Below are 22,730 nucleotides of genomic sequence, written 5' to 3'. Positions count from 1 at the left end.
TTTTGTTGGTAAGTTAGTATCTAAGCCGTCTCCCGTTAAACCTGTCGGTGTGAAAGACATTCAGGTACGAAAGCTTTGTCTCCCTGCACAGCTCCCAGCACGCTGTTAATGCTTTCCCCGCTCTCCAATATCCAGTCCTAAACCTACCAATCACGCAGATGGCCATCAACTCACAGGCCTACCACCCTCTACACAACACTTCCCCTCTAAGATTGCCACACGTAGTCTTGCAGCCTGCTGGGTCGGGTCGGCTGTGTGTGCCCTGGTCCCTCCGTGGCTGACGGTGGTGTCCCGCTGGTGATGGCCCCGCCAGTTGCTGCTCCTGTACCGTCACTAGTGCCTTCGCCGGCTCCGTCGGAGCAGAGCGTCGTGCCAGCACAGCCAGGACGTCGGTTACACACACTCCAAACAACCTCACAAGCCGCCATCTTGCTCCTGTCTTCAACTTCACAGGCCTACCACCCTCTGCACCACATGTCCTCCTGATTCTCAACCACAGTCTATCATTGTGCTTGAAGGAGAATTTGACATACATAGTAGGTACTTTGACAACCTGAAACTAAAAGTGTTAAACTTGTAGTTTGTAAGATGTGCAAACGTTTGTTTGAACGGAGTTTCTGACTGTTGCACAGAGAGTGGTTTGCCGAGGACGGCTGTGAACGCGACTCTCTTGAAGACGGTGGAAGAACTGCAGGAGTGGAAGGAGAAGCAGCAGGCAATCTTCACGGCGGAGGTGCGGCCATCTTCCGTTGCTAGTCCCAGATACTTACCTAGGAGTACTTCCTTTACCACGAGGCAGTTGGCGTGATATTTATGTTTCAGTTGCGAATATTTGCCAAAGATATTACTGTTTGGAAGAAAAAATGAAATGAAGTTCTTTAAATACGTATTGATTAATCCTCGGGAACTTCTGCAAAAAATATTGATGATTAAACAAAATAAATTCAGTGTGATGGTGAGATCGAGCCTTTTAGTTGGTCTGATCTCACTATGTATTTAAGTTAACATCATCTGATGGGGCAGGCATTTCAGCAAATGTTGTCAAAAATTCACTGGCAATGTCTTGAAATGTGTGCGGAATGATATATCACACACAAAAACGTATCAAAGTTATTGTTTTGTTGACTGAAAACACACTAAAATAGAAGCTGCAGGTTACGTAGCGACGGTCTCGGCAAAACTCAAACAAAAATCAGCGGTAATATAATTTCAGCAGCTCTGTACCACTGCACCGGTATGTTATGGTAGTTGTGATTCTTAGGACTTGTTTGAAATAGTTGTGCCCCCTGCAACTCTTGCCAGTCTTGTCAGTGAGCAGCAGCACGTGGTAGCCGCAGACCCCTGCAGCGGTGGTGGTCGCTGCCCGCAGATGCGCGAGAAGCAGAGTGCCCAACTGGCGCTGCTGGCGAAGGAGTGGAGCGCGAAGAGGGCCGGGCTCGAGGCCGCCATGAGGGGCGAGTTGCGCAAGTGCTCCCGGATGAAGGAGGACCTGGAGCGGTCCCGGGCGGACCTGCGGCTCGGACTGGAGAAGAACTCGGAGCGCGAGAAACAGGCGAGTCTAGCCGCGCATGCTCAACTCCACGTTCCTCAAGTATATCCTTAGTAAAATATTTAAGAGATGTCTTGAACAATTTGTCTGAGGCCTAAACAGTTGGAGGAAGGTGGAGCGGTGGCACTCCGGAGCTCCGGGTTCGAGTCTGAGACAGTTCCTTGCTGTAGGCCATGGCCAGTTTCCAGTTACCAGGAGGAGGGGGAGTGTTATAGTCCCTCCATCCCCCCTTCCGTAGGCTCTGCCACTACCCCTATTCCATGTAGCCTATATTCTGTGAATTTGTCTCTAATGACCTTGCTGTCGATAAGATGTTGAATCAAAAAAAAAAACCTCCACTGAGTCAAGAGCAGAACATGATGCAATCTCGGCCATCCACAAAGTAACAGAGAAACTATTTCGCTATCGTCCACCACCACTGAAAAAAAAAAGAAGCTTTTAAGTAAAACTGAGAAAGCTGGCATGTCACTAGATGTACGTCACTGTGCCCATGTTTGATCGCTGTGCGCACACACAAACACACACATATATATATATATTGCTATTACATTTACACTCTCAATAACTAATTAGAAGTGATAACATTTAACTAGGGATGTGCGAGTACCCGATATTTTCGAATACGGTTCGAATCCACAATTACCCGAACCCGGAATCGTTGTACATACATGGATTCGAACAGTAATACGAATATTCACAAAATTTATAAATTAATTTAATACGGCTCAAAAATACTAGCAGTGAATAATAAAATTAGGCTACTATTACGTGAGTATTTATAATATGATGTATCAAAGAAAAATATGCAAATTAAATAATTAACACAGTGAAATTAAAAGAATTTCAAGATTTCGAGAGCTTAAACTATAATTATGAATTTCGTCGTATAGCAAATTTTAAACTAAAAACAATTCAATTACATACCTACAAGAAAAAAGACATGTTGGCTATTTATTGGAGAAAAAATGGTTTCATTTGCTGAAACGTTTATAAAACTGAGATTTCCCTGTGGCGTGCAGTTTATTACGATTGAGTTGGAGAATCGAATATGTTTTGGTTTTCATATTTTAAAGTGTTATTATTAATTAAGTTTACATAATTATAAACATTTCAATCTCAGTGTAATAAATAATTGCCAGTAGTTACAGTTAGAAAAAAGAGAACACACATTATTTTTCAGTTAATCAGTTATTTTTAATTACATATTCTGTGCTTAATATTCAGAATCTGATTCATATTTCAAATATTGCCAGGCATTCGAATCGGATTCGAACCGAACTGAAAATCAAGGATTCGCACATCCCTACATTTAACATAACATAATTAGACACAATAATAAAACACACAAACATACCACTGGAATGTTTAGAAGTTAATAGTAAACAAATATGTGAATTGTGATTTTAACTAGTTAATTAAACAGAATTATCAAGCTTGTAATAATTAGCATTTAGTCTGTGGATGATGTCATTTTGTTTGTAAATAGTACAAAAAGTAGACTTTAAGTGACTGAGAAATTGTGGAATTCTGAAACCAGTGTTGTAGAGAATATGTTTATTATCAATTTTAGAGTTTTAACCATTTTTAATGAAGAGAGAATCAAGTAATGCACTACGATCAACTAGAGGGAATAAATTATGACTGGAAGGATATTTTAAATGTATAAGTTACACTATTTTATTTGGTTTGTACTCGATTTTAGCAGAAACAGATGAATTGATTGAATTCCAAATTATTTAACAATATTCTAATTTGGACCTAATTAAAGAAAAATACACAGAAAGGATGGAGTCAGGGTTAGTAGAATAAGTGTAGGTATTATATACCTGGTTTTATGTCATTTCAATCTAATTATTTAATGTGACACATAAAAAGTTGTTTTTTCTAATGTGGATAAAAACATAGTTTGATTTGATTGATACACTTGCGATTGGGCTTCCACTCTGTGGCACTACCTTATTCTCCCAATTCCTCAAGTCCTTGCCTCTTCTCTCATCAAGTATCTTCCCCTCACTCCTTCCCCCCAAGAATACTTGCCTTCCTCTTTCTGTTCGTCTCCACTCTCTCTTCCACCCATGATCCCTCCTTCCTCTGTACCGCCTCTGTTCAACCTAGCTCCCAGCGTCCCCCCGCCCCCTCGCCCTCAATCACCTCAAAAAGTCTCCCCAATCTTTCTACTTTCCTCCTTCTTTGCGGTGTGTCCTACCCCAGCTCTGTCAACATTTAGCCCTAGCACTTTGTTTACACTCACTTAAGTTGTTTATACAACATCTAGAAATACACACGTTGTGTAGGTTCTGCTAAATGATGGGGGTTTGTTTACTGCTTCATTTAGTACCTACCATGTTTCTTAATGATTTGAAAGTAATGTTACGAACGCAGACAGGACCGCGACACGTGCCAGGTTCGGAGCTGGCTGGCGTCACGCGCCGTGTCGCGTGCCGTCCACTGAGGTGAGGCATGTCAGGCGTGCCTGGCTGGATGACAAGGGTCGTCGCTAACCCCCTCCCTGCTCTGTTCCCCGCGCATCGTCGTCCCTCAGCGCTGTTAACTGTCACTGAGCGGTCTTGAGGAATACCGTGGGCCACCCAACCTGGCCACAGTGAGCTCCATTTACTCTGTACTGCATTCTCACAGTGAGACAGACTACAGCAAATGTCTTGTCTGGTAGACAGTTATTTGTGACCTTTATCTGGATGAGGCTTTTAGTCTTGGAATGATTGTCTCCAGAGACTCCCCAGCAAGGTGAAAGAACAGTAAATCTTTGGACTAGTACTCTGTTGGATCCGATTTGGAATCCAGATCCAGATATCTCCATTTTCCTTGGTTTTCCGCAGTCACTCCAGGCAAATGCTGGAATGAGATTCCTGCGTCGTATTGGCTGTGTGCATTGTAGAATATGTTTCAGAGATGGCTGAAGCGATCCGTTTGTTGTTATTGGTTGCAGGTGGTCCTCCTGAAGGAGAATCTGGAATCTGAGTGGGCGCGGAAACTAAGAGACTTGGAAGACTTATCTGCGAGATTGGAGCCCGAATTTGACAAGGTGTGTTATCAGCGTTATCGCGTGACGGCCCGCCTAGTGTGCAGGCCCACCAAGTCTGGTTCAGTTGAAACTCAGTAATTCTAACTTGGGCTCGACTGATTTTTGTCGTAATTTTGTGTGGAATATGCATTTGACAAATTTATTAGGATTAAGCAGGGTGTGAAGTGATTCAGTAGGAAACTGTTGTAGAATGTAGAAAGTATATTTTGGCAAATTTTGAATGTATGAAAATGATTGTCAAATTACACAGTTTAATTCACCAGGCGAAGAAAAACCATACCAGTCACTTAACAAGCTTATGATTTGTACAGTGATATCAACAAAATAGGAACTTATGTTCCTCAATACTAAAACATAACTTATTTTGTTATAGTAAATACATGAATTATGTATTGTCTCATCACTGAGGGGGCAAAAAGTATCCAATGGAGTAGCGATGGAATGTGTTATTGATGGGAGAAATCAGAGTACTCTTGGTTACAGCCACCACGTTTAACACTTATGTGAAATCTACGGTGATGGGACTACAGTGATAAGAGGTCCATTTGTGTTCCGAATACAAACCAAGTGTGCTGAAATCTGGACTTTCCATGAGTTAGAAAAATGGCAAATGTTATCTTAGCCAGTGGGTTTGTCGGGGTACTTCAGTTTCCCATATCCGTTAATTCAGTTAGTACTTCATCCTCATTTCATCGCACCTCATTGTCTCCAATGATGTCAATACTGATATGACATTAAGCCACTGTTCATTCATCAAAAGCCAACCTGCAGCAGGAACTAGAGGTGTGGAAGGAGAGGGCGCCAGTGGCATGTGTACTTGTGTGCAGGAGTCCCAGTGGAGGAGGGAGAGGACGCAGTTGGAGCAGAGGGTGGCAGACCTGCAGCAGGAACTAGAGGTGTGGAAGGAGACCCTGCCAGTGGCATGTGTACTTGTGTGCAGGAGTCCCAGTGGAGGATTGAGAGAACACAGTTGGAGCAGAGGGTGGCAGACCTGCAGCAGGAACTAGAGGTGTGGAAGGAGACCCCGCCAGTGGCATGTGTACTTGTGTGCAGGAGTCCCAGTGGAGGAGGGAGAGGACACAGTTGGAGCAGAGGGTGGTAGACCAGCAGCAGGAACTAGAGGTGTGGAAGGAGACCCTGCCAGTGGCATGTGTACTGTGTGCAGGAGTCCCAGTGGAGGAGGGAGAGAACACAGTTGGAGCAGAGGGTGGCAGACCTGCAGCAGGAACTAGAGGTGTGGAAGGAGACCCCGCCAGTGGCATGTGTACTTGTGTGCAGGAGTCCCAGTGGAGGAGGGAGAGGACACAGTTGGAGCAGAGGGTGGCAGACCTGCAGCAGGAACTAGAGGTGTGGAAGGAGACCCCGCCAGTGGCATGTGTACTTGTGTGCAGGAGTCCCAGTGGAGGAGGGAGAGGACACAGTTGGAGCAGAGGGTGGCAGACGTGCAGCAGGAACTAGAGGTGTGGAAGGAGACCCTGCCAGAGGAATGTGTACTTGTGTGCAGGAGTCCCAGTGGAGGAGGGAGAGGACACAGTTGGAGCAGAGGGTGGCAGACCTGCAGCAGGAACTAGAGGTGTGGAAGGAGACCCCGCCAGTGGCATGTGTACTTGTGTGCAGGAGTCCCAGTGGAGGAGGGAGAGGACACAGTTGGAGCAGAGGGTGGCAGACCTGCAGCAGGAACTAGAGGTGTGGAAGGAGACCCCGCCAGTGGCATGTGTACTTGTGTGCAGGAGTCCCAGTGGAGGAGGGAGAGGACACAGTTGGAGCAGAGGGTGGCAGACCAGCAGCAGGAACTAGAGGTGTGGAAGGAGACCCCGCCAGTGGCATGTGTACTTGTGTGCAGGAGTCCCAGTGGAGGAGGGAGAGGACACAGTTGGAGCAGAGGGTGGCAGACCAGCAGCAGGAACTAGAGGTGTGGAAGGAGACCCCGCCAGTGGCATGTGTACTTGTGTGCAGGAGTCCCAGTGGAGGAGGGAGAGAACTCAGTTGGAGCAGAGGGTGGTGGTACTGCAGCAGGAACTAGAGGTGTGGAAGGAGACCCTGCCAGTGGCATGTGTACTGTGTGCAGGAGTCCCAGTGGAGGAGGGAGAGGACACAGTTGGAGCAGAGGGTGGCAGACCTGCAGCAGGAACTAGAGGTGTGGAAGGAGACCCCGCCAGTGGCATGTGTACTTGTGTGCAGGAGTCCCAGTGGAGGAGGGAGAGGACACAGTTGGAGCAGAGGGTGGCAGACCTGCAGCAGGAACTAGAGGTGTGGAAGGAGACCCCGCCAGTGGCATGTGTACTTGTGTGCAGGAGTCCCAGTGGAGGAGGGAGAGGACACAGTTGGAGCAGAGGGTGGCAGACCTGCAGCAGGAACTAGAGGTGTGGAAGGAGACCCTGCCAGTGGCATGTGTACTGTGTGCAGGAGTCCCAGTGGAGGAGGGAGAGGACACAGTTGGAGCAGAGGGTGGCAGACCTGCAGCAGGAACTAGAGGTGTGGAAGGAGACCCCGCCAGTGGCATGTGTACTTGTGTGCAGGAGTCCCAGTGGAGGAGGGAGAGGACACAGTTGGAGCAGAGGGTGGCAGACCAGCAGCAGGAACTAGAGGTGTGGAAGGAGACCCCGCCAGTGGCATGTGTACTTGTGTGCAGGAGTCCCAGTGGAGGAGGGAGAGAACTCAGTTGGAGCAGAGGGTGGTGGTACTGCAGCAGGAACTAGAGGTGTGGAAGGAGACACTGCCAGTGGCATGTGTACTGTGTGCAGGAGTCCCAGTGGAGGAGGGAGAGGACACAGTTGGAGCAGAGGGTGGTGGTACTGCAGCAGGAACTAGAGGTGTGGAAGGAGACCCTGCCAGTGGCATGTGTACTTGTGTGCAGGAGTCCCAGTGGAGGAGGGAGAGAACTCAGTTGGAGCAGAGGGTGGTGGTACTGCAGCAGGAACTAGAGGTGTGGAAGGAGACCCTGCCAGTGGCATGTGTACTGTGTGCAGGAGTCCCAGTGGAGGAGGGAGAGGACACAGTTGGAGCAGAGGGTGGTGGTACTGCAGCAGGAACTAGAGGTGTGGAAGGAGACCCTGCCAGAGGAATGTGTACTTGTGTGCAGGAGTCCCAGTGGAGGAGGGAGAGGACACAGTTGGAGCAGAGGGTGGCAGACGTGCAGCAGGAACTAGAGGTGTGGAAGGTGACCCTGCCAGTGGCATGTGTACTTGTGTGCAGGAGTCCCAGTGGAGGAGGGAGAGGACACAGTTGGAGCAGAGGGTGGCAGACCTGCAGCAGGAACTAGAGGTGTGGAAGAAGACCCCGCCAGTGGCATGTGTACTTGTGTGCAGGAGTCCCAGTGGAGGAGGGAGAGAACACAGTTGGAGCAGAGGGTGGCAGACCAGCAGCAGGAACTAGAGGTGTGGAAGGAGACCCCGCCAGTGGCATGTGTACTTGTGTGCAGGAGTCCCAGTGGAGGAGGGAGAGAATTTAGTTGGAGCAGAGGGTGGTAGTACTGCAGCAGGAACTAGAGGTGTGGAAGGAGACCCTGCCAGCGGCATGTGTACTGTGTGCAGGAGTCCCAGTGGAGGAGGGAGAGGACACTGTTGGAGCAGAGGGTGGCAGACGTGCAGCAGGAACTAGAGGTGTGGAAGGAGACCCTGCCAGTGGCATGTGTACTTGTGTGCAGGAGTCCCAGTGGAGGAGGGAGAGAACACAGTTGGAGCAGAGGGTGGCAGACGTGCAGCAGGAACTAGAGGTGTGGAAGGAGACCCTGCCAGTGGCATGTGTACTTGTGTGCAGGAGTCCCAGTGGAGGAGGGAGAGGACACAGTTGGAGCAGAGGGTGGCAGACCTGCAGCAGGAACTAGAGGTGTGGAAGGAGACCCTGCCAGTGGCATGTGTACTGTGTGCAGGAGTCCCAGTGGAGGAGGGAGAGGACACAGTTGGAGCAGAGGGTGGCAGACCTGCAGCAGGAACTAGAGGTGTGGAAGGAGACCCCGCCAGTGGCATGTGTACTTGTGTGCAGGAGTCCCAGTGGAGGAGGGAGAGGACACAGTTGGAGCAGAGGGTGGCAGACCAGCAGCAGGAACTAGAGGTGTGGAAGGAGACCCCGCCAGTGGCATGTGTACTTGTGTGCAGGAGTCCCAGTGGAGGAGGGAGAGAACTCAGTTGGAGCAGAGGGTGGTGGTACTGCAGCAGGAACTAGAGGTGTGGAAGGAGACCCTGCCAGTGGCATGTGTACTGTGTGCAGGAGTCCCAGTGGAGGAGGGAGAGGACACAGTTGGAGCAGAGGGTGGTGGTACTGCAGCAGGAACTAGAGGTGTGGAAGGAGACCCTGCCAGTGGCATGTGTACTTGTGTGCAGGAGTCCCAGTGGAGGAGGGAGAGAACTCAGTTGGAGCAGAGGGTGGTGGTACTGCAGCAGGAACTAGAAGTGTGGAAGGAGACCCTGCCAGTGGCATGTGTACTGTGTGCAGGAGTCCCAGTGGAGGAGGGAGAGGACACAGTTGGAGCAGAGGGTGGTGGTACTGCAGCAGGAACTAGAGGTGTGGAAGGAGACCCTGCCAGAGGAATGTGTACTTGTGTGCAGGAGTCCCAGTGGAGGAGGGAGAGGACACAGTTGGAGCAGAGGGTGGCAGACGTGCAGCAGGAACTAGAGGTGTGGAAGGTGACCCTGCCAGTGGCATGTGTACTTGTGTGCAGGAGTCCCAGTGGAGGAGGGAGAGGACACAGTTGGAGCAGAGGGTGGCAGACCTGCAGCAGGAACTAGAGGTGTGGAAGGAGACCCCGCCAGTGGCATGTGTACTTGTGTGCAGGAGTCCCAGTGGAGGAGGGAGAGAACACAGTTGGAGCAGAGGGTGGCAGACCAGCAGCAGGAACTAGAGGTGTGGAAGGAGACCCCGCCAGTGGCATGTGTACTTGTGTGCAGGAGTCCCAGTGGAGGAGGGAGAGAATTTAGTTGGAGCAGAGGGTGGTAGTACTGCAGCAGGAACTAGAGGTGTGGAAGGAGACCCTGCCAGCGGCATGTGTACTGTGTGCAGGAGTCCCAGTGGAGGGGGGAGAGGACACTGTTGGAGCAGAGGGTGGCAGACGTGCAGCAGGAACTAGAGGTGTGGAAGGAGACCCTGCCAGTGGCATGTGTACTTGTGTGCAGGAGTCCCAGTGGAGGAGGGAGAGGACACAGTTGGAGCAGAGGGTGGCAGACCTGCAGCAGGAACTAGAGGTGTGGAAGGAGAGGGCGCGGCTCAGGGAGGCAGAGCACGAGGAAACGAGGAAGAACAAGGTAATGGAGGAGTCGGCTTCACACCTTGTCCAGGAGTTGGTGAGTGCACTTACATACTCTGGGTTAGCAGCAGCTGCTCAGTACTCTAGAATCTCATTGAGTCGGTTAGCCGAAATTAAGACAAACCATATTTTAGGTTATGTTAGAATTTAATCAGTTTAAACATAATGTATTACAAAAAAGTTTTAATGCACTTTTGAACAAAACATTTTTTAACATATATAAAGCTTACTATATCACGTAGAGGTGGGTCGAAAAGTATCAACCTGATATAGTGATGGGTCAATTCCTATTTTTTCCCGGTTCTCGGTTCGGTACCGGTTCTTAAAAATCGGTTCTCGGTTCTCGGTTCTGATTTAAACAATAAAATAAATATTATTCACACATTATTTTTGAGGTGTTTTAAGTAATAAACTATTTATTGTTTTGGCTACAAAAAAAAAGCACTATTTCAAGCTTCAGTAAACACACCAAGCTATTAAAAATGTAATATGTATTAATAAAAAAATTAATTTGAAATAATATAGAGAACACTTAATATAACTAAAATTTACTATATCAATCTAGTAATTACCTCAGGAAATCTACATACACCCTCCTTTAAAACATAGGAATAAAAAGAAAATGTTACAATAATGGAAATAAATACAATGATGGTGAACTTTCAAAGAATTAAACTATTAAATTGTCCATAAAATTTATTGCCTTCATTGAATTCAGTTTGTTTGCACAGTCAACAGTAAATTACTGCCACACTTCTGATGCCATTTCTTACACAATTTGCTCTATTTGGCCAGAATAATTATACTTTAGAAGTGTCAACAGTCAACAAGCATTTCGTTTGATCAGCCAATAGTAAAATACATCTACACATCCATACATCACTTTACTATAATAATAATAGTAAAAAAATTCCCCCTTCAAAGCAATCCGTTCACTTAAAAGATAAAGTTACTAGCCATTACGCTAGATGGCTGCAGATGCAGTGAACTAACAGTCCAAAGCACTGCACAAAAAGCATAAAATTTTAGAATGCCTAAAATTATTACGGAAAATTTTATATCAATCATTAATTCTATTAAACAAATATTCTGTGGAATTTTGCACTTTTAATTATACACCAGTCACCCTTACTTAGGTGTCAACGACTCAATTAACTACCTATTTTTAAAACAAATTGAAACAAACATGGCGTCTTTTTATTCTCACATCTCTGCTGAGGCACGTTATAGAGTTGCACACATCTATGAACTACATACATCTATGGCACCTTCAACTGTTATGTTTTGATTGTATAACGCACTCTGTTTACAGATGTGCCGAGGACATAAAATATTTTCACGTGTAATTTATTTTATAGTTAGAGATGAATATTATTCCACAGAAGTCCAAAAAAATAATTCATATGTGAACTAAACGTGAGTTGAGCCATTTCGTGCTGCAGTTAGGTTGTAGTGAAGGACTATTTTGCTATACTGCCGGTACCGGTACCGGCACCGACATTTTAGCTGCGGTTCTCGGTGCCGGTTAAAATATTAAGAACCGTAGGTACCGAGAACCGAGAACCGGCACCGACCCATCCCTAAGTCCTGATACTTTGTCACTGATACGCGCCTGTATCAGGAACGGCAAACGAGTACACTTGAAAAGTATCAGAGACTTTAGTATCAGTTCAGAATTCACCTGGAACAACACCACGGCCAATGTGCTCAGAACCCGATCGCAGATGACGGTCACTTGGGCGGAGCTTGTGAAAGGGGAGGGAGCAGGAACGACGAATAAGGGATAAAGAAGGGAAAGAATGTAGGGGAGGAAGCGCAGGTGAAGGCGTTGAAGCCTTGAAGGAGAGGTGCAAGCAGGGCTGCCACTCATGGGTTTTTCCACCCAGATCTGGGTTTTTCCAATGGTGTTTGGGTTTCTGGGTATTTAAATAATGAATTCCAACAATTCTAGGTTTTTTATAATTTTAATTATTTTTATACCTAAAACAATAATAAAGGTAGTAGCTACTGTATCTGTTGCAATATCTGTTTGATAAATGCAAACAAGTCTGTGTGTTTCACACACAAAAATACATGTAAACACAAAACTAGTTTTCAAGAAGCTAAGTCGAATATTAAATTAGACACATTCTTCAAAGAGGCTTGCAGAACACAAAACCAATGCAACAATTAACCTTCAAACCAATCTTGTAGAATCAGACTCTGAATAAAGACTGACGTACATGATGCAGTTTTATAAAAACAATTACCGGTTTAAAGAATGCAGTGATGGTGTTTGTTTTGTCATGTATATATTTGTAGGTTTTTTTATGATATGTGCTGGTCCAAGAATTACTTATACAGCCATTTTGCTGCAGTGTAATTTTCTTGTATTGGTTGTATTTAACCGTTTTCAGTCTTGTAAGGTAATTAATTGTTTTATATTAAAACCAGTTATGTTTATATTTTTGAATTAGTACGCAAACATTTTCAACGATAGCATTTTAGACGCATCTGGGTTTTTTACCCATGTGTCTGGGTTTTTTTGTAGGTTATCTAGGTTTTTAATGAATATCAGAGTGGCAGCCCTGGTTACAAGTCGTTTTGTTTATTGTCCTACTTCAAAGTACGCTCAGTGCGCAGTGCGTGCACCGTCTCGTTCAATAATAAAACTAATGAAATTTTAATATTAAAAAGTACATTAATACAAGATATAATATTTATATTTGTGCACCTAACAGCTATGAAAATGCAAATAAATTCTCAGTTGACACTAATAACAGATGTAATCAACATATGGACTTTCTTTTTTCGAAAACAATTAGTAACTAGTGTTTTTATACATTAAAAATTCATGATTTTATCAAAAATAAAAAATAAAAAAACAGATAGGTACATTAGTGAGCATACTATATCAATGTTTTTTCAAATGTTTCTTCAGATTAGTCGATGATTTATAACTCAGTTTTTGTTTACACAAATTACAATTAGCAAACTCATTATTTTCCGTGAAAAAATTCCACACAAATGAAGTCTTTTTCGTGCACTTATCCATTCCTTATTTCACTATAAAGATACTAACTACAAAGCATGACAGCCCGCAACAATGTACATGGTGATACACGGCCAGGACGAACTGCAGTGAATGTTGAACTGATTGATACTGGTTGTATCAGGCGGGCATGAGAGTATCAGAGGTAGAGAATTACCAGGCGTGATAAATAATGTATCAGATCTCCTTCGTCGCACGGTCTGCGTACGCGGAGCTTTGTTGCCTCCTGGGACCGTCTGATACAGAAGTATCAGAGACTTGTAACGTGGTATAATGCTGTATCTGTATCAGGTTGGAACAGATACCGAAAATTGCTGTAACAACCCACCTCTACTATCATGTAACCCCTAATGTACTATAAAGTCCTGATAAATTTTCATTAGGTACCCTATTTATGTGTAAGTTCTATAAGAAATGTATTATTTCATGCAGTTAAGTTACAAATGTGTGTATTAATTAAATCAATAACTTTGCCTATGATTGTTGCTTTTAACTGTTATTTTTACTGACGTCTGGTGTTTCACACCACAGAGCTAGCTATGGACACCCCCTCATACCCCCTCCTATCACCACGGCAGTTTAACCTCCTGCCAGGGACGTGTGTGTGCCTTTGATTGAATAGTGCGCCATGAGTGCTATGAACTACTGCACGAGCGTGCCTTTGAGACAGTGCCTCGTTCTCTTAAGAAATGATTCTGATTTTGTGCTCACTGAATGTTTTCTTAGGTTGCTATGCTAAAATACCTTTTTTGAACGGAGTGTGTTGTACAGAGGTAGGAGTCTGTGCTGGTAGACATGTGTTGGAGTCCCAGGAAAGCCTCTGTTTGTTCGGCTTGCCTGTAACTGATTCTCTCCCGACATTAAACCCAAGAACCCAAAAATGTACATGCGCCCTCCTGTTGGAATGAGGTGTTTTCATGCCACATGTCCCAGTGTCGGTTGTTTATTTCTGTCGAACTAGTGGTTTATGCTTATTTTTACCTGTGTGGTTTATTATCATCGGTGTGGATCATTGAACCAGAACACAATAGAAGAGAAGCTGGATGCGGCCTTGAAGCTGAAGTCCTTCTACAAGCAGCAGTGGGTGCACGCGGTGAAGGAGGTTCTCCGCCTGAAGACAGAGAACCAGAGCTCTGCTCAGATTAGCGTCCGCAGAGAGGAGCGAGACCTCCTGGTGGACCTAGGGTGAGTCGTCAATGCAGATCCACATGGGGCATTTAGTTGATGGACTGGAGACCAGTGAATTTTTTCAAATGCCCTTGCTATAGTTATTGCGACTTATGTCCATTAGGGATGTGGACTATTTTATTGTAGAAGTCAGAATTCTGCTGATTTTCACCGAGTCGGGACTTATTAAGATCAGGAAATTTACAGATTTATTCCAAGTCTAATTTTTGTAGTGATTCTTATAATATATGAGCCATAGTTCATATATATATATATATATATATATATATTGCAAGTTTTGCCTTGCCAATTGCAGGGGATATTTTTTCTACATACTGAATTTGACTATTACTTGTAATTACAGGGCTTTCTTCTGCTTTGCCCTTTTACATTTTTGTTGAACTTTAAAGTAAAGTATTATTTAATTTTATATTGCATATTTATATTAAGAAAATACAAATTTATTTTCAACAGTTTTTGATACTTGCCTATTTTACCACAACAAATCATGATTGGAATAAATTAGCGTTGGAACTGGTAAATTTATGCTTCATCAGTTGTGATTAGTAGCAGCTTTAAGTTGAATCTGCTCATCCCTAATGTTCATGTGCCACTTGGAGGTGGTTGGTTTGCTGTGAGACAGCCGTAGCAACCCTGAGTTGGGCCTGTCAGGTTGGTTGTCCTGACATCGCACAAAGTGGAGGATTGATGAATAGCATGGGCGGTCACAGGGGTGAAACCCTCTGAGGGTGGGTTCCTTTAGGGAAGTTGTGTAGCGAAGGGCAGTTTAGGGCAGGTCTTATTGCACATGTCAGTTTGTTAATAAAAATGAATAAACTTTTATGAACCCAGTGTTCAAATTCAGGGCAGCAAAGTGCTTGGTTTATCATTGAAAATATAAATTTACACTAATGATGCGAGCTAAGCTTTAGTAAAATTTCCTCTCACCTCATCATCGTTGCTTTGAGTTGGGTGTCCAACTGTCCTTTGGACCATGAACTTGAAGGCAGGAGCGTTGTCAGAATTTAATTTTCGAGGGGGATAGAACCTCTGTTCCTGCTATTTGCTTTCAGATTATTTCCTTTTGTTGGTGGAAAAGATATATTGTTAGGATTTTGGAAGGGAGAGATGCATCCCCTCCCCATTGCGTGTGCCCCTGCTTGAAGCCAACTAAGCTAGGTGTGCCTTATCTCTTTTTGTTTGAAAATTCCATACGCGGAGGAAGTTTGCCCATGAACTGGCAGCTCTGGGGTGCGGCAGGCAGTGACGAACTGTCTTGGACAGGGCACTGAGAGCTCTACACGAGGCAGAGGCTGGCAAGAGAGAGGACCAGGACGCTCTGACGACCATCAAGGACCGAGAACTTGGCCGCGGCGGGCAGGAGCAAAGCGACGCCGTCTCCCGGGCTTCCCGCGGTGTGCCGGCTCTCAGCTCCACCGACAAGGGACCAGTGGCGAGCGTGAGTTCTGTTCTCGGCAGTTAGGCCTGTGTGAATACGAATACCAAATTATTCTTGAAAACTAATATTTAATTCGAGTTGTAAGAATGAGAATTAGAATCCCAAACAAAACTAACCTAACCCACCCTCCCAGAAAAATATAAATATAAATAACTATTATTTTTTACACTGACCGCACTTTGGTAAATTTCGGAACTGTTTGGGTTGTGGTTGTGGTTGTGGCTATCCTTGCAAAACAGTGTCTGTTGTTTTGTGGGGTTGCAGTCCATGGTTGATTTATATTTATTTTTTCCCACCAAAATATGTATGATGAAATGAATGCAAATAATATTTTGTTTTCGAGTTTGAAATGTTATGAAATGTTATGAAATGATTTTGCGATAGTCATACAACAGTTATGTGAATGCCCTTTAGCATTGAAGTTGGTTTTTTGCGGTGCTAACAGGTGACTTTGAAGCCACTCCAGAGTTGTATGCTATGTCTTCCGAGCCTGTTTCACACGGATGAATGAAATGAAAAATAAAGAATTTTAACAATCTGATGATTACAAAAAAGGGGTACCTTTTATAAATTTGCCAAGCACTGATGCTACAAACTACATGGTATAAATCATATCTTCTCATGATTTTACACCTTGTTACAATCTTGTAGTTGTAAACAGACTTCGGTCTGTTTCCAGTGGAAGTAATTTACTCATTATTTTACGCCAGCAACTACCACCCACACACGTAGACTTCAAAAGTAGTATTGTGCCATCAATCAAAATCAAAAAATGTAGTACTGTACTGTAAGCTAGGATGTAGTAGGGTAACATGGGGTGAACTGGTGGTTAAATTGGAGGTAAAATTTACAACTTTTTTCTTCACAATCTTATATTACTTAGATTAATTAATACGACCGTAGATCCCCGCTAATCCAGACTATATGGGACTAGACCCTGCCTGCATCACTGAAAGTCTGGATCACAAAGTTTGGATGACTGAAAGTCTGGAGTAAACAAAATTTTTCTTAAAATACATGTAATAGTACAAGTTTTAAATAGGTAGAACTGTAAAAATAATTCCTTTTGCATAAATACAAGTCATAGTTTTAATACTAAGTAGACCTAAGTTTATAACTGGAAACTGACGTAAGGTTAAGAAAATAGAACGGACGAGCAGGCCAGGATTAGCAGGACTTTAGTGTATTTCAGAATGTTGCTAAGTGTATAAGCAACATTTGGGTGTATTCATATTTTTATATAATTTTACCTGCAATTTACCTCACCACCGATCTATAATAAATCTTACCCTGTGTAAAACATTGAAGACGGAGGGTGGGTTCATATTTGGTTGAACGCCGTGTGAACAGTGTCGGGGAAGTCGGGCAGTCGCCATGGCCACGTGTCGAGCCTGCAGTGGTTCATGGCAACTGGGGTAATGTTGCGTCAGCTGGCTCCGTCACTGGCCCGTAGCGTAGTAGCGTTCAAGCTGTGATCCGTGCGATGAACGATGCTCGGGCTAACGTGTCAGCATTGCTACTCAGATGTCGTCGAGGGACGCTGAAGCCCTTCGTGAACTGACTGCCGAGCGAGACGCCCTGCTGCGCACCGGCAGCTACGGACCGGACGACCCCATCATCGCCAACATGAATGCACAGATACAAGTCCTACTGGCCAAGCGGAAGATGTGACTCATCGAGTACGTAAGGACTACTTGTTTGTTCATCACAGTATTGTCATCTTATTTAATTTTGACATGACGTCGAATAAATCGATAAACGCCGGCTGCACCCACAAAAAAGTGTCCCGTAATGCACATTGTCCCGTTACGCTGTGTCCCATTACGCTCATTGTACGCTTGCGCCCCATCTATCTCTCTTTCACTTGATTGAAACAACCATAGATTTGACTTTTTCGAGGCATATTAAACTTGAAACACTCCCATTTGTTTCCTACTTTTCCTATCATAGTCCTATCCTTAACAGAATAACACAGATTGGAAGAAGTTAAATAGCAAACATGCATAAAAGTTATAGTTAAAATAATCTCTTCGTTAAAGTAATAAACATATTTGAATTAATGAGTGCAATTAAAAGTAAATTTATCAATTTTATTCATAAAAGTATGCAATCATTTCATCAATGTTTTGTTATGACGTCACGCTAAACTATTGTCCGTAAACCGACTTTACAGACAACCAATTTTTTTATTTGATACATATGCAAAATGTCTGTGGTATAGTTTATTTTTAATAAGAACTTTCTTGTTTATTTCTATTTTTTTGCCATGTGTCAGTCTGTAATGAGAAATTATTAAACCAATTCTGTGTAGAAATTGTAGTTTCTAAATTTCTGATGGAAAAATCAGCTGTTGGGTTGATGAATTTTTAGTTTGTAATGTGCAAAACCTGATACACAACTTAACTTATTCCTCTTTTTAGGAGCAGTTAAAAAAAAGTAAACATTATTTTTAATAGTTACCGTAACTTGGAGTTACTTTATTGCTTAGGAGTTAAACATTGCTCCATTTAAAGAAAAAGTTGTGTTGGTACATACCTATGCACATAATTAGCTTTAGTTCGACTGGAATTTTTTTTTTGATATTACGTATACTGGAGGTTGGCAGAAATGAGAAATTTAATTTTCCATTCACCACAATTACACGATTAGTTGGCAACTAGACTTATGTTCATATGTGTAAAAAAATTCATGATACAAATCAGTGTTCATCGCACTGAATGTTAGTGCATTTGGAGGTAAGTTGGCTTTCTTTTCGTAGTGCATTATGTGTGCTTTTAGAGTAATATTTTAGTTTTACATTTCAGAGCATTGTATTATTGTCACGAAATATTCAACTTTTTAGGTTGTATTTTTTTTTCCTGATTTTGGGGAGACATTGCACTACAACAAAAGTGGAGCAAATTATCACCACGATAAAGGTTTGTACATACGAAGGAGTTTTGGTTGTCACTGAATGGTACAAGTATATTCCTTCTTTCAGGTTGGTTGAAATATGACAAAAAATATAAAAGAATTGAGAGAAATAGAAGATATTGTGACTACAGCTCAGAAAAGTTAGAAGAATGTCTTGAAGCTATTAGAAACAAAGTCTTGCACAAAGAAAAGAATGCACAAGTATTTGTTAAAATATAAATTTTTAATGATACACCATACAAGCAAGGACATCACAGTCTCTTGACAGTCACCATTCTGGTACTGAAACATAACTGTTGTATTGCAGTAAGCACTAACTATTTTCAAAAATTACTTCCAAGAGTTTGTAGATGAGAGTGCTAGCTGAGAGGTGTCACCTTGGCACTGACAGGCTGGCGCTGGAACGACGGTCTAGTCACTGACGAAGCCCCTGATTGGCCACGTTGCGCTTCTCTGCGCAGTCCTGGCCGGCCTTCTCGGTGGGTCCCATCTCGTGAACAGACTTTGTCTCTCTGTGGAAAAAAGTTTGACGCTTCAAACGTACAAAACAGGGCATAACTGAATTTCCAAATATGTAATCATTTGTAAAATAAGACAGCAGTAGCAGAAATATTTAGACGTCAAACTTAAATGTTTCCAAACAAACTTTTGCTTAGTTTAGCCATTCAATATGCATCTCAATATGAGACTAATTATTTTATTTTTATTCCAAATATCAAGTTATCTTAAAAACTTTCAAAGAATTTAATTGCAGTTGCTTAAATTTGCATGGCTTGTAGGATTTGGCTGCCTCAAGCTAGAAGAAATAGTCTCCAAAGATTCGGTTGACGCTGCAGTCTTCATCTTCAGGGTAGCAGCAAGAGTAATCTGGTTTTAGTCATTTAAAAATTTTTGGTCAATAGTGTGGCCTGTGGGAGTATGTGTCTGTTATTATTTTTACATGGACTGCAATGACCACAATGTCCTAATGATCCCAGGCAGTACCACGGTGTGTGGAACCATGATGCACCTGAGATTCCTGGTTAGATAATGCCTCTGGTAGGCAGTGAACACACACATACCCTAATCCTGAACATTCTTACAGCCTGAAAGATCCCCAACATGATCAGGAATCAAACCCATGACTTCCAAACTAATAGTGGCGTCCTAAGTACTGAACCAAATGGCCAGTTTCCATTACAGTTTAACTCCTTAATCTGGGAAGGGCATCTGTTCCGAGCAAAACTGCAGTCATGTGCTGATAACTTACCATGATAATTCCTCTGTTTTATTTAGTTCATTTATTTAATTTTACTATAATTTATGATAAAGTATAATTTTCATGACTTATGAATGTGTCTGGAAAAATGTAGTTTACCAATGAAAAAAATAACCATATGAATAATAAAAAATTTACATTACACCTTACATGGTATCATGAAACTGTTACTTGGAAGGGACGTGTAATGGGTAATGAGTAATGATTTTTTTTGTTTATATTCTCCTGGGTTAAAATAATGCAAGTGCTGATTAAGTAACAGAAATTCAGAAATCTATATAAAACTCTGAAGAAAATTACCTATCACTTCTCGACAAAAAATTCATGCAGAGATTGTTTTCTCGGGAATAACCAGAAATACTCAGAGAATATAAGCAGAAGTCTCGCCAGGAATGACCAGATGTTCATGCTGTACTCAAATGATGATGTTACTCACCGAAGGTTCATCAGTTGGTTTCTCTCATTCTTGGTGATGTTAATGTGGAGGGCCTGGCGGTTCTGCGTCTTCACGTGCAGGATCTCCTTCACGGCCCGGCACCACTGCTCCTTGTAGAAGGACTTGAGCTTGCTGGCCGCGTCCAGCTTCCCCTCGGCCAGTTTCTGGTCCAGTCACAGTCAACACCAAACATCACAGTGTTTCCTTCTGGTCCAGTCACAGGCATGATTCAAGCGTATTTCAATGGATCCCGTTGGTTTCTGTTGTATACAGTGGCACACCCGGGGGGGGGGGGGGTTTAAACCCCCTCCGAAAATGTGAAGAAAAAATCTAGAATGGAAAAAAAAAACATTCCCAGTCCCAGCAAAATAGGTACGATGGTCTATGGGCAGCGCTCAATCTACCAAACTTTGTGAGATGTTTTCACGTCAGTGTTTACATTATGGTGTTAGTATTACATCTGTAGTCTGCTACCGTGAATTACTTTAATTTTTTTACAAATTAGGTTGTGTTATATAAAATCTAAGAATTGTTTGTGCGCTACGTTTATCTCAATTTTTGCATAATTTTGGACTGAATTTTTTGCAGTTTTAACTAGAAATTATATGTGTGAATTTTATACCCTTTGTTTTTACTCGTAGAGTGAAATTAATTTGTGTGTGTGAATGCATTAAAAAGCAAACCATCATTGTCAGTGATTTAAGTTGCACAGAATGTGGACTTTAATGCATGCTATGATTCTGATGGTATTAAAATAATACTCATTTTGAGCGGACGAGACCCTGGGTTTGATAAAGGTATCTTTGTTTGATTCTTGTCTAACACAAAATTTAGTACCGTACTAAAAATTATTCTTTTTTTTTACCAGCAGTATATTCAATAATTAGATACAAAAACTTCTTAAATAACACCAATTTTCACCTAGAAATCCAAATTTTCCCGGGAGAGGACCCCCGGACCCCCCTCATTATTTTTGAAATCGGTGTTCCTTCATAAAAAAAAACCAACTTCAACCCCCTCCCCCCAAATAAATATTCCTGGGTGCGCCTCTGGTTGTAAATACACTACAGTAAAACCTTTTTGTTGCGACCACCTCTCTATTACAACCCGATTTTGAGGAACTGTGGAAAAAATTGCCGAAAATCCGAAGAAAATTGGACAGAAAATAAGTTTCTTGTGGTGATTAGCATGTTACTGCGTTTCTCTTGCCGAGTGCTGTACTACCGTAGGCAGCGCATATCTAAAAATAGATACCACTTCCTGTCGACCGCTGTCAGCGCTTGACAACCCCCATTCCACGTCCCTTTGCCGGCAGGGTGCAGATAAAGGTTTGTGTGGCAACGTGTTTACGTTTAGCTTTTTGCGAGTGTCTAGTGTGGTACGCAGTTAAGGAAAAGCTACCTGCTGGATTTCTCTTGATTTTGATTACTATCGGTTGACGATACACAGCGACCGACTGGATGCACGCCCGCCTCGACTTGTTTTAACTGCCGCAGCGATGTTTATTTTGACAGCTCAAGCAATTATCTTTTCCCGTGGGTTATAAAAAAGGTCGCTTCACCCAGCATAAAAAAAAAAGGCTACGCCACTTATTCCCCAAGCAGAAAACACACTGGCTGCCGTCTGTCTCCCCGCATTTATCTTTCTTCTAACATTCCACGTCTCGCCTCTCGCGCGAGCAATAACGAAGCGACCACGCATCGGGCTGTTTTATGCTTTGTTTGGTGAGAGCAGCTTCATTTTATTCGGTATATTTCTTTTCATAGGACCCTTGCTATTAAAATACATTTATATTTAAGTTTGAAAGCTTGTAAATTCCTTGCCAGAGATGACTGAACTCGAACTTAGTGTGAAAAGTGACATATTTTGACGCCTCCCTCACTGCTTTAGTACCCCATTCATAATAGCCCAATTTTATGGGAGAAGGGAGGGTGAAATGAGCATTTTCTCACTGAAGGTTTTTCAAAGGAAGTTGGGGTGTTATAAGGGAGGACAATACATGGTTTGTGTGTCTGGGAGGGATGAGCTAGCCTTGAAGAATGTGATAGAGGGGAGGGAGGGGTGAGCTTATGCGTCATGAAGCCGCTGCCGCCAGCCAGCCGGGCGAGCTTCGTGTGCGCCCACTCGCGTTGCAGAACCTACAGCTGCCATATTTTTAAAGGAAATGTCCCATTACTATTTTTTTTGTTATCTTACATGAACATTATTGGAAGTATTAAAGCCGGCACAAAAATACGCTGTGTGTTAAAATTAACAGATTTTAATGATCTTTCATTTCGTTATTTTTAATTTTTTTCTTCCGATTTTATTATTTTGGTCAAAATGTCCAATTTTTTGACTGTTCCTGAGAATGTATTCGTTAAATCACTGCTTCGTTAAATCCGGGGTTCGTGACATCGGGGTTATAGTGTATTTAACTACGGCAAGCAGAATACGTACATGTAAACTAACCAGTAAAAATAAACTGTCTTTTGACATATTTTCGTTAGAGGTGGCCTGTAGGGCGAAGGACTTGTCATGAAGGTCGAAGTGGGTTTAAAGCAAAGCCGTCTAGCATTGTGAGTGACAGCATCCTGCCATTGTACGGCTGGTTTCTTAGAGAGTAATGGTGTGTGTGTGTGTGTGTGTGGGG

At 43.2% G+C, this 22,730-nt stretch overlaps 2 protein-coding genes across 3 annotated transcripts in view; one reads left to right on the top strand and one right to left on the bottom strand.

Moving 5' to 3' along the window:
• Positions 1-22,703, top strand: part of LOC134537298 (centrosomal protein of 120 kDa-like) — a 39,760-nt gene extending 17,057 nt beyond the window's left edge. Inside the window, exons 9-15 of the mRNA XM_063377589.1 lie at positions 633-733; positions 1,370-1,552; positions 4,497-4,592; positions 9,704-9,871; positions 13,887-14,050; positions 15,317-15,491; positions 17,016-22,703. Of these exons, the coding sequence (XP_063233659.1) occupies positions 633-733; positions 1,370-1,552; positions 4,497-4,592; positions 9,704-9,871; positions 13,887-14,050; positions 15,317-15,491; positions 17,016-17,162 (1,034 nt within the window). The 3' untranslated portion in view covers positions 17,163-22,703. The remainder of the gene's footprint in view (positions 1-632; positions 734-1,369; positions 1,553-4,496; positions 4,593-9,703; positions 9,872-13,886; positions 14,051-15,316; positions 15,492-17,015) is intronic.
• The window catches only part of LOC134537299 (centrosomal protein of 120 kDa-like), a 46,184-nt gene continuing 42,062 nt past the window's right edge, over positions 18,609-22,730 (bottom strand). For both annotated transcript variants that reach the window (XM_063377590.1, XM_063377591.1), the window contains exons 13-14: positions 20,099-20,262; positions 18,609-18,916 (exon numbers count right to left, since the gene is read on the bottom strand). In XM_063377590.1, the coding sequence (XP_063233660.1) occupies positions 18,820-18,916; positions 20,099-20,262 (261 nt within the window). In that variant the 3' untranslated portion in view covers positions 18,609-18,819. The remainder of the gene's footprint in view (positions 18,917-20,098; positions 20,263-22,730) is intronic.

This window comes from Bacillus rossius, chromosome 12, assembly GCF_032445375.1.
Source record: "Bacillus rossius redtenbacheri isolate Brsri chromosome 12, Brsri_v3, whole genome shotgun sequence".
NCBI lineage: Eukaryota > Metazoa > Arthropoda > Insecta > Phasmatodea > Bacillidae > Bacillus > Bacillus rossius.
The sequence above is the reverse complement of the archived record's forward strand: the minus strand, read 5'-3'. Positions and strand labels throughout refer to the sequence as shown.